The sequence below is a fragment of the Azolla caroliniana genome, unplaced genomic scaffold (genome assembly GCF_043228905.1).
Source record: "Azolla caroliniana isolate FFs.n. ecotype wild unplaced genomic scaffold, voAzoCaro1.0.p SCAF_18, whole genome shotgun sequence".
Classification (NCBI taxonomy): domain Eukaryota; kingdom Viridiplantae; phylum Streptophyta; class Polypodiopsida; order Salviniales; family Salviniaceae; genus Azolla; species Azolla caroliniana.
This window is the reverse complement of record NW_028230453.1, coordinates 9,137,534-9,154,223: the sequence shown is the minus strand read 5'-3', so window position 1 is coordinate 9,154,223 and position 16,690 is coordinate 9,137,534. Positions and strand designations below refer to the sequence as shown.

At 37.9% G+C, this 16,690-nt stretch overlaps 1 protein-coding gene across 1 annotated transcript; it reads right to left on the bottom strand.

Moving 5' to 3' along the window:
* Positions 1 to 6,013: 6,013 nt before the first annotated feature.
* Positions 6,014 to 16,682, bottom strand: LOC147852360 (receptor-like protein kinase At3g21340). The gene is made up of 13 exons (XM_087334439.1): positions 16,086 to 16,682; positions 15,458 to 15,990; positions 15,169 to 15,313; positions 14,999 to 15,070; positions 14,456 to 14,527; positions 14,313 to 14,384; positions 10,776 to 11,017; positions 10,376 to 10,608; positions 7,530 to 7,653; positions 7,147 to 7,212; positions 6,875 to 7,055; positions 6,443 to 6,584; positions 6,014 to 6,353 (listed from the first exon to the last, which is right to left on the bottom strand). Exons 1-13 carry the CDS (start codon positions 16,553 to 16,555, stop codon positions 6,096 to 6,098), a joined length of 2,610 nt encoding a protein of 869 aa, XP_087190565.1. The 5' UTR covers positions 16,556 to 16,682; the 3' UTR covers positions 6,014 to 6,095.
* Positions 16,683 to 16,690: the final 8 nt, after the last annotated feature.

Below are 16,690 nucleotides of genomic sequence, written 5' to 3'. Positions count from 1 at the left end.
ACCAAAGTGATGCTGACAGCAATTCCGGACCCTTCGGAAACAGGGGGAGTCGAGGCGACAAGAACCGACAAGGGAAATCCGCCGCGAAATGCTGGTATTGTGGCAAGAAAGGCCACAAGGAGAGCGAGTGCTGGAAAAAGCACGCCGATTCGGAGAGAACCAGGTCCGGAATAGGTTCCGGACACGTTGACAAAGGAAATCGGCAATGATCACACTACGCCAAAGGATCCGGAGAAGCCGGAAAAGGGTCAGTCTTCGTGACGAGACATGAAGCGAACTCGATGAAGAAGTCCGCCCCGAAATCGGACGAGGTGTGGTATGTCGACTCCGGCGCGTCAAACCACATGACGTGCCACAAGGAGTAGTTCTCATACCTTGAGAAACCGATGCAACCGGGAGTAGTCACAACTGAAGACGACACTCTGCATCTGATCACGAATGTCGGTGAAGTTCCCCTGAGCCATGTTGGGCAGAAAGGGAAACTCATGAACGTGCTACACGTTCCGACAATCACGAAGAACTTGGTGTCGGTCAGACAGATCGTTGACCAAGGGATGGAGGTCCAGTTTACACACCTCGGGTGCTTCATTGAGGAAGAAGGCCGTGTTATTGCGCAAGGGCGCAGAGATGGGAGGATGTTCATCCTCGACTCTACTGACGGTGGCATTGCAATGTTCGCGAAGGGACAAAAAGTCGAGTCGGACATCGACTTATGGCACAAGCGGATAGGCCACGTCAACTACCAGCGGCTTCAAGACCTGCTATCGAAACAAGTGGTGTTCGGATTGCCCAAATTTAGTGGCCGGAAGGCACAAATTTGTGAAGCCTGCCAACTTGGGAAGCAACATCGACTTCCTTTCCCCAACGAGCTTAACTGGAGCCGGAACAAGCTCGACTTGATACACTTCGATGTGTGGGGGTCGCCACAAAACGTTAGTCTTGGCGGGAGCCGATATTTCGTCTCCTTCATCGACGATTACACGCGGCACACCTGGATCTACCTCATTGAGAGGAAGAGCGAAGTCTTTGACTATTTCCGGGACCTCAAAGGGTTCGTGGAAACGGAAACAGGAAGAAAGATCAAGTGCTTGCGGTCGGATGGCGGAAAAGAATACTTTTCCGGTCAGTTCAACGGTTATCTACAACAGATGGGAATTCAGCGCGAATTCAGTTGTAGATACACGCTAGAGCAAAACGACGTGGCCGAGAGGAAAAATCGGTTGGTTCTGGAAGCGGCATGGGAAATGCTGGAGGAGAAGAGCTTGCCCAAGTTCTACTGGGCCGAGGCGGTAAGGACTGCGGTATACATCCAGAATCGGATCGGAGAAAAAGTGTCGGCGCACGAGATGTATTTCGGAAGGAAGTCGAACTTGCGACACTTACGAGTTTTCGGTAGCATTGCGTATGTGCATGTGCCGAAGGAGAAATGGAGGAAGCTGGATGCAAAGGCTGAGAAATGTATCTTGGTCGGTTACTCAGACGAGCAGAAGGGTTATAAGTGTTATAACCCACGCACCAAACAAGCGCGCGTGAGCCGCGACGTTGTGTTTGATGAGTCCGTGTCCTGGTACTTGCCTCCGACTCCGGATCTCGCCTCCAATCCGAGTTCTGATGATGAGGTCAACGAGGCTGAGATGCCTCCAGATGAGCCTGAAATCGGGACCCGCGAAGAGAGTCCGATTTCGTTTCGGTTAAGTGGATCGAATGGACGATTGAGTCGGTTCGACCAGTCCGATGAAGAGCCGGCGAGTAGTGGAGACTCGACTGTGCATACCCCGTGCAGGAAGACCACTTAGAACATTTATTTGCCAAAAGTTACTTGGCAAACTTGAACTCAGGACCTTTGTTTCAAAAGAAGCTTTCGAGGTAGACCACTTCAACTTCTTTGATTTCTAGTTATTTATTTCTCTTTCTCTTTCTTTTGTTTGCAGAGAGGCGTTTGTGATACACCACTTCAACTTCTTCCTTTTCTTGTATTTCTTTTCTTTTCTTTAACTTTTGTCTTGGTTTATGCAAGCCACCATCTTCTTTGGTGAGCTCTACATCCCACACCCATGTGAGCTTCTTCACTCGCTTTTTGTTCCTCCTTCCTTCTCTTCCTCTTTTCCTTTCTCCTTCTCCCCCTTCTCCCCTTTAGCCACCATGGGTGTGGCTTATATAGGGTGTTCAACGGCCCTACCACCCTCTTGAGGCGGTTGACAAACTGCCTCATGTAGGCGGTTGTATTTTTATCTTTTTTTTTATATTTTTATATTTTTATTTATTTATTTATTATTATTTTATTTATTGATTCTACAAATTAGATTTTGTAGTTGTACATTTGAGAAATTATAGAGATAGCCCTCATTTAATGTTGACTCTCCCTTTTGACATAATTACATTTGTGTCCCGAGTAACATTAATCCTTTCGTAGCTTGTATCTTGGGCTCTTGAACTCTGATTCACGAACCGAAAATTTGCATATGCTCCTCACTACAAGATCCATCTGGGAAATTTCTTTTTATAGATTTTTGACATTGTTTTGACATAGTGAAGCAATAACTTCACGACAGCATCTCTGGAAGCAATGATTGTGACTATGGCAATGATGGAAACAAAGAAATAGATGAAGAGGATAAGAAACACAAAGATCAAGACATTGAGGATAAATATAAACACAAAGACAGAGATATTGAGGATAATAGAAAACACAGTGACACGGACGAAGATGATAAGAAACGTATAGATAGGGATGATGATGATAACAAACACATAGATAGAGATGAAAATGGTAAGAAACAGAGGGAGAAGGATGACAATGACAAAAAACGCAGAGATAAGGATGAGGAAGATGATAAGAAGTACAAAGATAGGGATGATGATGATAAGAAACATGGAGATAGATATGTGGAGGATGAGAAGAAACTAAAAGACAGAGACAACGATGAAAAGAAACTAGGAGATAGAGATGGCGAGGAAAATAGGAAACGAAAGGATGTTGATGACGGTAACTCTAGAAGCAAGGACGATGACGATGGTAACTCTAGAAGCAAGGCGATGACGAAGTCGGGTGATACATCCATTTGGAAGGGATTCAAACTGTCACGGAGACACCAAACCTAGACTACGACAAAGCACGGATGACGAGCCTATGACAGATAAGGTTACGAACGTGGAACTCGAAGTATGAGGCTAGAAACTATAGAAGTTGTGAGTAACTAGAGAGCATGAAGACCAATATGAAGATCAAGGAGACAATATGCCATGAAACGAGGAAAACTAGATCGATATGTCAGTGACTGGCATTGAATCCCTTAAAAGGGATCAAGGAAGTTACAAGTATTTATACATGTTTGTGGCCTCTACATGTAGTTCCATGCATCGACCCATTTTCATGCAGAAGCTTCTGGAGCTTTCTGGAAGCTTCTAAAAACTCGTAGAACTTGGAATAGATAATCCACTAATAATCTACTAACATATAAATAATATGACCATGTATTAGGATGTGTTGGTTCAAATATAACACTTGACCATATACAAGAGGTGAAGAGTGTCCGTGACATGTACGACTACTTCTATGACCGAGGTTGAATATGTAGCCACTTCTGATGTGACGAGCATGGTATTCGACTTTGATGTGTCCAAGCTTCTTGTAGTAGTTGCACGTTCGAGTATCCTTGATTTGCTTTGGCTTCTAGCATTGTTTGGTCCTCAGGAAGAACCTCTTCCTTGACTGTTTGGTCGGTTAGCCAAACTCTACTCTCCAAAGGCACCACTAGCTAACTCGTGTACGAATGATTTCCTCGAAGCATCTTTTGACAAGATGGCACTTGTGATCTTGGAGTACTTGACGACCATAGTCGATGCGTTACACACGATCGTAATGAAAGTTTCCCATGAAGGGGAAACACTACTCATTAGCAAGAGAGCTTTCAGCTCATCATCAATCTTCATCCCTTGGGCCTAAATTTGGAAATTAATACTTTCATATCATTAAGATGTGCGTGGACTAAATCAAATTCTTTCATCCAAAGATTGTAGAGGTGCAAAATCAAATAAGTCTTTCTGTCATTCACCTTCTTTTCATATTTTTCTGACTGCGTCTTCCATAGTTGGTATGTCGTTGGACATGACTGCACCATATAGTAAACTGATTTGGACAAGTGCATCCGAATGGTGGCACGAGCCATACAGTTGAGCTTTGTCCACTCATTCAACTTGTATTCCTTTGGAGCAGACTCATTCTCGATCCGTCGATCTGACCCTTCACAATCAAATAGTCCTACATCTGCTCCTTCCAAAAATGAAGTTCGTGTCCTCGAACTTCTTGAGACTCATCTCTAACGAGCCAGATGTGGTCGAAAGTTCTGCTAAAAGTGACTATGATTAGGGGGAAAAGTACAATCCGACTAGTCTACTGAAAATATGATATAGCCGAATTGAGCATGAACACAAGAGTCAATTGTTTTGAGGTTCTGTTCGAAGTGACTACAGCTGAATGAAAGGTAAAACCGATTGCTCTACCTGAAGTGTGGTCTAGCTGAATTGAGCATGAACTTGACAAAGTGCTTCTTCCTCTCACAGAATGTAGATTTGTCGTTACTGGACAAAAGATTTCAAGCTGGATTGATAGGTAAACTAGAGTGCTAATATTTTAGAAACAAAAGGACGATTAGCAACACAAACCTCAAGCTCTAATACCAACTGTTGGAGATGTGATCGTCAATGAAAGGGTTTTAAACAAAGCATTGTATGATAAAGGACAACAAGTTCATGGATATGGAACAACGAACAGATATGACAAAGACAAAGTGGAGGATTAACTTCAAACAATGGAGGGAGAGAGAGAGAGAGAGAGGGAAACTAAGAAACACACAAAATTGTTCAAGTTCTGTTACAACAAGAATGGTGACATCATCTTACAAACTAGGTTACAAGTTGGTTATATACTAATCAAATTAGGGCAACTTTCCTTTATGCTATCTATATAAATAGCCTAATCTAGTTTGTCCAATGGGTAATGTGAATACATCCATTATATTACCGTATTCGACAATTAGAGCAGTGACTAACCAACTGAGGAGCTACATGGGCTTGCCCAAATGTATGCTTGAAGGTAGGGGACGTCGAAATAGACCGACACTTCTTCATTCAAGAGACATCCTCTCACCCGGTGTCATGATGTGGGAAATGTATATGAGGAATAAAGTTAAATTAGGAATATTAAAAATGTTGAATGATACATCAAGGGTTTGATGAAAAAGACATATTTTGCGCTAGAGTTTAATACAAAAAAAAACGTCAACACCAAATGGAAATATTTAACCACATTTGGATCAACGAACATGGAGTGAGGACAACTTCCACGCAAACAAGTGCTTGCTATGTCAACTTCCAACATAACATTAATGAGAACTTCTTCATAAAATAAAGGTCATGGTCCAATGCACTCTATTGATGGAGTATAATATATAAATTGTTAATATAATAAATGTCTTAGGCATAATTAAACAAGTGAACGCAATAAATTTCGTAGGCATAATTAACAAGTTCATCACAAAAAATGTCTTAGGCATAATTACCCACGTCAACATAATAAATGTCTTAGCCATAATTAAACATGTCGACACATTAAATTTCTTAGGCATAAATAATTAGTTGATTGTGAGCAAATTAAAACCCAATTACAAGAATATTTTTGTTAACCAAATAATCTTGAAGTAAGGGAATATTAGATTGTGAAATCGTAGACTTATTACTTAGTGTAGAACGATGTGCAAGCATTGAGATCCCAATTTATGTGTCAAATGACTTTTCATCAACATGGTCTAACAAATTATTACATGCAAATTCACATGATTAATATATTGATAAAATTAAGGTACACGCCATTTAAAGGTAACTAGAGTCCATACACCACATCAACCACCATGCTCGCACCATGCTCGACATGGTCTGTCAATGTTTAATGATTTCGCTCAATGTTATAAACAATGAATTTTACATGACAATACACTTGTACTTTGAAAAACGATTTCTCATAGAATGATGCTAATCATTATTTGTCATTTATTATGCACATTCATATAAATGTTGGTACTTAACCATATTATTCCTCATCGAGCTTGCACATTTGAATATATAGATGAAATTTCTCCTATAACCATTGGTGATGCTTCATGATTTGATTCCATTATGTCGGCCTGATGCAACTCATTACAAACATTATACATTGTAGGTCTCTTTTTCCCTTCATGTTGGATACACGCCATGGCAATCTCAGCTACTTTCCACATAGATGACAAATTATATTCATCTTTAAGTTGTTTATCAACAACTTCTTGTATCACTCCTTGTTCGAACGAAGGTCTTACCTGTGCAATTAAAAATACTTTCAAACTATTTCCCAACTTTCCTTTGACAATATTATAATGTTTTGAAGGGTTTGCAATGATCATCATACCCATTCAATAATGTGAATGTCTATATTTTTTAGATTTGCATCTTTGGATATTATAGGCATTTTTCCACATATAGTTTCAAGGATAACCACCCCAAAGCTATATATATCGACCTTTTGTGTCAATCTTAGTGTCGATGCATACCTACGTTAAAAAGGAAAAAGAAAGAGCATAAAAATTTCGAAAGACAAACATTAATGCTTTTAGGGGAATATAATCTTTCTAGGATCCTAAAATGATAAACGAGTTTTTTCTTAAAATATATGTATGCTTTTTTGGCTATTAGTGATATTTAAAAATCATCTTTGCTAAACCATAATAAACTATCCTGTCCCTACAAGGATTTGTACATAATCGTCTCATTTGTAAAATTTTATAACTAATGGAAAGAGTTTTTTTTTGAAATAAAAATAAAAATAAAAATAAAAACTTACTCCGGGTCTAAATATCCCTTAGTACCAACTATCCTTGTTGTTGCATTACTAGTGTCATTCGATGTGAATTTTGATATCCCAAAATCAGACATCTTCCCTTCGAAATTACTAGATAATAAAATATTGCTACTCTTCACATCTCTATGAATGATGTTACATCCATCATGTAGATATGCAAGCCCTACAATAATAAGCATTGTTTAACCTCCAAAAATCAATGATATAAAAATGAAAACGAATGATATAAAAACGTATATTATCACTTTCAATACCTTGTGCAGCATCACACAAAATTCGTAATCTTTGAGGCCATGTCAAAGTTCTTGATTCTTTTCTCCCTATGTTAATGATCAAAGAAAAAAATGTTTTGTATTGTACAAGCAACCTCAATGGAGTGATTATATTATCCATTTGACTTGCTTGTTAACTCCATGAATTGAAAAGAGCACTTCCGGGCTTCATAATTGCATTAATGCATTATTTGGTCCATTCTAATATTCTACTTATCCTTTTATTATAATGTGATGAATATCCTATACTTCCTAGTATGATGGGATCAATATACAACCCTTAAAAAAGAAATGTGAGGATTTCATGGATTAAATAAGATTTCAGAAAAGGGAGACAAATGTAAATAGTAAATACTTTATCTTACTTGAAAGGGCATCATGAAGTGAACCATTTGACATGAATTCATAAACCAACACAAGTGATTTCTCAATAGAATAACCGACAAATCCAACAAGGTTCTTGTGATGAACACGAGAGAGGAGACTAACCTACAATCCAAAACAAAATGTTTCTTTAATACAATTGTATTATAAACATGAAATCATATAATAAAATCTGAAAATCATAGATAAGCTATCCAATGTATTGTTAATGATGATTTCCGGTGGAAAAATGTTTAAACCTTAGGCATTGATGGCCTATTGAGAAACGACATATCATGAAATCAACAACATATAAATTAGACTAAAAGAGGATATACTAATTTGAAAAGGAAGTTGCCAAATGAGAGAACCCATCATGATTAAAGAATAAGACACTCAAGAGCTACTTACATTATGGGCGTGGAAACCAATATAAACATATGTATAAACTGATTCTTATCAAAGTTTTGGTTGTTAATTATCAAGATTCAAGTGGAGTAGTTGTAAGAACATACTTCAATCACATCAAACTTATCTAATCCCTTTCCATATTGTGCATGTGATGCAACAATTAACGTTGGCAAACTAAGTACTATTTCCTTATTAAAGTATTAACGTATCTCAAGAATACCACTTTATGCTCATGATGATATTTATTGGAGACATCTCAAAACATGTGATATGTGTGAGCAACAAGTGGTAGATTAACATCTTAGTGTCTCCCGCATACATTACCAAACCTAATGAATGCCATTCAGTTGCATAACTACCTAGAAAGGGCTCTACGTTAAAAGGATTTCATTGTTGTTGATATGACATCGAATATCTCTTCCACCTTCAAAGAGCAATGACTTATTTGTGACCGTAGCCTTCATTTCACACAATAACATGAATTGCCCTCTAACAATGGCTAGCCATTGGTATTCTTCAATATTTATGTGACATTGTAGTGCTCACACAAACACATTAATCATTACAAAACTCTCTCATCAACAATATATGATGACAATGTTCTCATAATGATAAAAAAATAAGACAAGGAAAATGAAACATTGAAATCTAAAAGACATAGTATGCTTTCAGAAAATATGTAGATCAAGCACTAATTCTTTGAAGTGGGAGACATTTTTAAGTGGAATGATTCTATGTTCCTCATGAGCTAAGTCACAATTTCTCATCTTTTCTCAATAGTTCTTAGGAAAGAAGCACAAATAAGTGATATGATTGGGGGTCTTAACATTTGTGTTTTGTTACTCGCATCTTCATTTATAAAGTATGATAGTTTCTACTTTTTAATGTGTAAAAAACATTGTCTAATATAATCCTATCAAGAGTATTTGTATTCTATATATAGTTTGAAAAATCTTCATATATTGAAGAAACCTCTAGTGTCTATTCCAAAGTTTAGTGGGCATTTGTGGATTAATGGGATTGTAAGTTTTGCTTGCTTGTGCATGAGTGTTGGATGCAATAAATTCCATTGGACTTGAACCCATCTTTTGAGGAGTTTTCTATATGTACTTCCCAACTCCTTAAAAGGCTTGATTTTTAAACCTTGACAATCCCTAGTCTAATTTCTACCATCATTTAACAATTGGCAACGGTTCGGTTTGAACCGAACCGAACTACGAAACCGTGGTTTAACGGCTTAACAGTTTCAACGGTTCGTTTTGGTTTTAGCAGTAAAAAATTTTCATTTTTACTCTTATTCTCACATTTTAGGAACATCTTAAAAAATTTTAAAATTCTAAATAATGAAATATTATAAATTTTAAAAAAAAATTAAAAAAAATAGACCTATGTTTAAAACCGAAACCGAACCACGAAACCGCAGTTTTTACGGTTTTAAGGTTTAACGGTTCAGTTTAAAGGTTTCGTGGTTCGGTTCGGTTTGGTTCAAGTTTCAACATTTTTTACGGTTCGGTTCCAAACCGGTTCGGTTTGGACCCTCTCAAACCGAGCCGAACCGTTGCCGATTGTTACCATCATTACATAGTACTACATTTTGCACTTTAACCCCCCTAAATGATAATGAAGAAATTTCTAAAGAGCTCTGCAAAATATATGTCCATTTGTATTTCTAGTCCTCTTCATGTCAAGCATCCAATTATGTAGTTCTTCCAAATTTCATCAATATAATAAATATTCTACAATAAGAAACTACATCATGGAAATAGTGTGAAATTTCTTTCCTAAGTCAGATCATGGCAAACTTTAATCTCTACTCTATAAAAGTAATGTAAACCCTACTAGAACATGAACACATGCTTGCCATCTACTAGAGCATGTCATTTGGTGTGTTTGTTTAATCCATATCATTTTGTAATACTATTTTGCATCAAATTGGATTAACTAATTATGGCCTCATGTAAGTTTGTCAAAACATGCCATTTAACAACAATTTCTTGAATTATATGAATCAATATTACTAAGAATAATCCTAAACTCTCATAGTTGTAATATTCAAAAAGATTCCTTTTACGAAATGATTGGATATTAACCTTAACAAATCTACGTTAATCCATTTAATATTTGACTCATGGTGACAGATGCAAATTGTCTAATAACATTGGCTAAAAGTGCAAAATTTCAAACAAAGCCAAGTTAAGGGATTTGATAGAATACGGTATAAAGAATCATCTTTCTTTCAAGATTGAATTAATTCACTTAAGCCCTATGCACGAGACTTTGAGAAAGTAAAGCAATGTAGATGTATGATCAATTCTAGTGCAAAAAAGTTTATGGAAAAGAAATTGACTTTAAAGACATTGCATACAAGGATCATCATTCCCTTAGTTCTAATAAAACATAATAAATACATCTAAAAATAAAACAGAATATGAAATACCTCGTTTAGAAATTCTTGTGATCCTTGTTGTGAGGCGCGTGATAAAATTTTAACTGCTACATCTAAACCATTTGGAAGGTTCCCCTTATATACTAAACCAAAACCACCCTGACCAAGGATCATCGAAAAATTATCCGTTGCAATTGCAATCTCTTGATATGTGAATTGTTGGGCAATATTAGTGGCATCAATTAGGTCTTGTTTCTTAATTAGTACTTTTTCGTCAACATTAACTATACATAAAATAAAACATTGTTAGTACCATTCAAAAGTTTAATTTAAAAATATTTTAAAGTCATTACAAGCATAATAATTCTAAATGTGAATGGTGAATCATTAGTATCAAAAAAACCTTAAGGCGAAAGAAAACCTCCTTACTATTGAGGATATTACAACATACCATGAGGATCTTGGTACTTATGCGTTGTAGGTTGTACTAGTTGACATTGACTTATGACATTTTCTCGATTCTTTCTCCGTTTCACAAGGAATAGAATTGCTACTATAATGATAATAATAAATAGTATAGCCCCAACACTTGCTCCAATGATCAAACCAATGTTATTTTTGGCTGGTTTTGGTGAAGGCGGACCCAAGCAAGTAGCATCGTTTGGAATACATGGAATGTTATTTCCTTCATATCTATAAATCCATCATTTCCAAGTAAATACATTTTATTTATTATTATAACTTCAAATCTCAAATATAATAAATTATAGATCGTGATGTAGATCTATGTATATTATATAATGCACAAATTCATAACATAATACTAAGGTTACTAACAGTTGCTATCTCCCAATACTATGAATTTCCATGTTAAATACTATGAATGACTTCATTGAGTTGATACTCAGGGCGATTGTTTGCGTTCCTCTCCCAATTAACCACATGGATAAACATTTTTGCGATGTGAATTTATAAGGTGTAGTGAAGCATTTCATCCGATGCAAAACATATGATGTTGTCTTTAGGACAATGAACACTTTAATGAGAATTACTCCTCTTTCCATTGAAATTCTCGACATTGCAGAAGCATCAAAGCATATTTTGTGTTGTCATGATGTTGTGGGTCCGAAGGAGGAATAAGTAGAAAAAGTGGGTGAGAATGTAACAATGGCGAAATCAATGTAAACATGCAGATATAAGTTTTATTTTTTTATAATAGTAAAAAGTCAATCACCTACATGTTAGGCTATTAATTGTGTGGGGAATGTTTAGGGTTCAAATCTTAACACGTGTGTGGGGGTATTATCTTGACTATTTTTTTGTAGTTTTGATGGGAGGGAAGTGAGTGCGCATTTAATGGAGTGGATGACCTTCTTCTCTCACTATAAAAAGAGGAATTGAGGGACTCGGGCTCATTTTGGGGTTGAAAGGGGATGCAATGAGCATTTAACATGAGAACTCCTATCCTCTTCTTCTTCTTCTTTTCGTTGATTTTGGGATTTCTTGGTATGTGTGGTGAGAGTAGATATGGGGCCATGTCTCTTTCTTTTCCTTACTTGGGCTAATTGTTGGGGTTCTTACTCGAAGGAGGGGAAAAAGATGGAAAAACGAAGATCTTGAAGAGGACATGAAATAGGGCATGGAAAGGTACCATATGAATCTTCAAAGCCTCTAGGTTGTATCAATATTTGGCTACTTTAGAGTAGATGACATGTTTTTATTCATTATAATTAATCTATATAATCATTATGCACTAACTAATATGTTGCTACATTTTGTTTAGGAAAGCGCTATTTGCCCCCCCTAAATAGTGCCCCCTCGTTTTGGCTACCCCCCCCCCCCCCCCTCAACCCATTTTGGTCCCCCGCCCCCCAATTTCTCACCTTAGGGTAGCTATCCCGCCAATTTTTTAAAAAGGCAGCTATTGCACACAACCATCCTATTTTTGACAATCTCGGTGGTATATCAACAGCTCGTAGACTAACTGAAACAGAAAAAGCCATTGTTCGAGACATGGCAAATGCTGGAACTGGTGCGGCTTCAACTCTGGCCTACTTGAGAGAAAAAACCGGAAATCAATGGACCACCAGGAAAGAAATCTACAACGAAAAAGTGGTTGCAAGAGCCGAGTTTCTTGACGAGCGCTCGCTAATTCAAGCACTGTACGATGAGATCTCCACCGGCGACTGTATCTTCAATGTGGGTGGGTTAGCCAAAACAATCGGGCGCTATTTAAGGGGGGCAAATAGCCAAAATGGGGGGACAAATAGCGCTTTCCTTTGTTTATTGTGTAAATTTCCGTATATGGTGGTGTTGGTTCTTGTGACTACATACCCTACATTTAGTGTCACTTCTTCATAAGGAAGATAAACTCTTAGACTCCTACCATAATCTACTTATTAAAAATTTGATGATGGGTACATGTAGGTTGAGGAGAATAGAAGAGAATGAAAATGAGAAGCTTTCATTAGATCTCATTGTAAACTGAGGGACTATGATCATCATCGCTAAAGATATCAAGGAGCCAAGTTAGAGGAAGTTGGGCACAATGTAGTTTAAAACATTGACCCTTTTTGCAGTTCAAAACATTCTAAGTCTAAATGATCAATATTCCTTGTATTTTGTAAATACTATGCCCAAATCCATAATATGGAACTTTAAGGTTTCAATATAGAAGATAATGTCAGTATCCTCTACAAAATTATCATTGACATGGCCATCCAAGGATGTTGAGGTAATGATTATATTCTAAATTAGGTCATCCAACATCCAAAATCACTCACAAACTCCCTACCAACATCGAACACCAAATTTATGAGTCTTACTTTTGTATTTCAATTGAGTTAATTCTTAAGGTACCAAATAAACTATGTACAAATTCCCAAGGACATGTAATAATATATATACAAAAGCTATTTGTCATTGAATCGAAGGTTGTAGTATCCATGTGGATGCTACCTAGAAGTCCTCGGGATACCAATTTCATTAGCATCACACCATAGAAGTTAACGATAAATATGGTTGCATGTTACATCCCTAACATGTAGGATTGGGAGTTGTACATTTGGATGGTCCATTAGAGGTTCATAATAAGATAACGATTGTCTAAAGTGCTTGATCAAACTTTTACTTTGAGGGAGCTTGGCAATCATGTAAATAGGATCTTCAATTGTCATTCTTAGTATAAACTAATCATCACTCTTAGACTCTACCTGAATGTTAATATGCTTCCATCGACGGTCATCTTCTATGACTACCAACCTTGATAAAATGCTGAAAAGTATGATTGAATTGGCCATGTAATATAGTGATTTCTCAATACGTAAGTTTCCCTCTAAAGCTCTATGGACACTTCTAAAGTGACTTCAAGGACATAATAAACTACCACCAACCGGCCAAAAGGATAGGGCCCATTATGGATTGAATACGACAAAACTTTTAATAGATGTACTCAACATCTACTAAGACATTGTCATTGTTTCAACTAATTAATTTACATATGAGCAAGTACTTATACAACAAAAGCTTCCTAATTGCTACGTATATCTCCTATATTTTAAGAAGCTCCCATATTTGTACTCGTTCGCCATAGGGATGCTTTCTTTGATTTTAATATATATTATATCTTTCAACGTTTTTTTAGGGTTTATTAACAAGTCTCCTAGATTGTACTTCGTTCCATTATTTTTCTTTCTTCTTGAATTGTTTCTATCAAGGCTTCATAATAGCATCATAGATTACTGAGTATGTGTTCTCTGTATTTCAATCATGTAGAAACTCAACTATGGAAGCAAATCGTTATTACTAACAACACTATTATCATAGCATTGTAATGTACCCTTAAGTAGTGGCTTTTAAATGGACCATACAATAGCTCTATGTATATTTGAGGCAATTGGCCATATTTTCAATAGACATTGTCTAACTACATATTTATCCACACATTATTGTAAGGGATCATAGATATAAATGATAAGAATTAGCATACCTGAAAACAAGACCTTGTTTTTGTAGGAGTGCTTGAGGTATCGTCCCACTAAAGTTGTTGTTTGCTAAGTTTCTAGAATATCATTTAAAAATATCAAACTTGTGCTCAAAATGTTTATACGAAATCACTCGTGAAATACTTACAAGTATGTTAGCTTCGGCAAATATGCAAGCGAATCAGGAATAGTTCCGCTCAATTTGTTATTGCTTAAATCCCTAGAATATATTGAAGGTGCAATGACATGCAAGTAAATTAGTGGAAATCCAATTCATCTCTATCTATGCAAAATTACTTAATTACTTCATCAATCTTGTAAAAATGAAAGAGAATCAGGGATATCTCGTTGTGTAGCTTGTATCCTTGTAATTGTTTACCTCAAAGGAGGGCTAAAGATGATCAAAAGTATTATGTCAGGGATATGTTTACTAAGCTCATGAGAGTTGATAAAGGAAAGTGTATGAGTGATTATGAATGTTAAGTAGTACATGGAATTGCTAGTGATCGATCAGGTGGGGTTAATGACCCAGTAAATTTGGAAAGTAACATTGGTGGATGATGAGCCAATTTTATTACTTTTATTTTTACTTATATCCTTTTTACCCATGGCCAGAGTCTTTTGTTAGACTTTAGAAGATAATGTTAGCTAGATTCATAGATATCGGTAGCTAGAGCCAAGATATTCTTACAGCCTGGCAAGTTCATCCAGGTTACTAATACCGGTTGGAATTGTCCCCACCAGACCATAGTTAGATAACAATCTGCGTGAATATACAAGAAAGTAGCCCATCATTAAATGTGAACGTCCATGTCGGTTATCGCACAATTGAGAATCATGACTCGTGATCTAACTACACACAGAGATGTTACTCGAGCCGGACGAAGCTTGTCGGAATAGTCACAATCGATCCAGGGATGCTTATATTCTTGTGGTAAGCATGGGTCGCCGATGAAGTTTGGTAAGGTGGGCGATGAGCTCGTGATGATGTCTTGTATAGCCAGTCCTACAAGAGCAAATGTTAAGGAAGGGGAAATCAAAATTATGCACAGTAAAAGGAGGATATGGTTTTAAAAAGAGTAAGCCTAAGCTAACAATATTTTAGGCAATGGTAAATTGAGTTTGGCTATATATATATATGACTACTTACTGTCATTGTCGGAGGTCGGGGTGGTGGCATTAATGGGGTTGTCGAAGAGCTGCATGATTTCGGCTGCGGCAAGGGTAGGCCCATATGTGGAGCTGGGCGACACATAAGACTTGATTATGATGCTGTCCGAGTAAGGCCCCAGGGACTTGTTAGTGATAGTGAACAACTCAGTAGCTTTGTAGTAGCCGACACTATTGTAGACATCCATTGCACCATAGAAGAGCTCGTCATTGGTGGTCACGTTGAACACCCGCTGTCCTGGGGCGGTCACATTCGGATTGAGCTCCGCAAACCACAATACGATGAAGTAGCGGTGGGTGCCTCGGATTGTGCTCGTGCTCAACATTCGCGAATTACTTATGTTGAAGGTATACCCAGGTTTGCTTGACAAATAATTTGTTTGCATCACGGCCACGGGAGGAAGATCGGGTGCATAGGCAGCATCTACCCGCACGGGTTGGGTACTCACTTCTACATTTTCCAGGTTATCCACACCTCTCCACCACAACCTGTCAATGGTGTCATCTGGATACCTGACAAAAATTGGGTTTTTATTTATTTATTTAATGAATCCTCCTTCCCGACAAGAATCATTGCGAAATTAATTGATCATAGAATTGAAGCTGACCTTAGGATGGGCGGAACTGCGGAGGAGGTTCCGGAATCCTCACGCCGGACAGTGCGGAGAGCGTAGTTGGAGGTCTTTATCATCTCCACCGACTTCAGTGTCGATGGGAGAGGACGCAACTCCAGAGAGTTTATGAACGGAATGTCGCTGCTCTGGGATGCTGCCGAGAGGCATACGGAGACCGATGACTGGCCACTCTGCACGGGGATGTACATCTCTTCGAACCACGGATTGGTCTGCGGTATGTCGATCGCGATCTCCACACCTTGGTACGTGTCCACTATGACACGGAACCGGATCTGCCCGCTCACACGCGTCGCGTAAACCGGTGTTGAGCCATACCAGAAGGAGGCTCGGATCAAGTAGTAGGTGCCTTGGATGGCCGGCAGGGTATAGCAGAACTTGCTCTGATTCAGGGCCTTATTAGGGGGGAAGTAGCGCAGAGTGGTGTACTGCTTCTGGTCGGTCATGGCGCTGGGTGGGCTCACCGTAGCGATGGACGACCAATTCCCGATGTCCGGCCAAATCAGGGCATCGGGTGCCCATTGGATCCCAGATGGATCAGTGTAGCTCCCCGCCTCCGACGAGGACCCACAATCCATGCT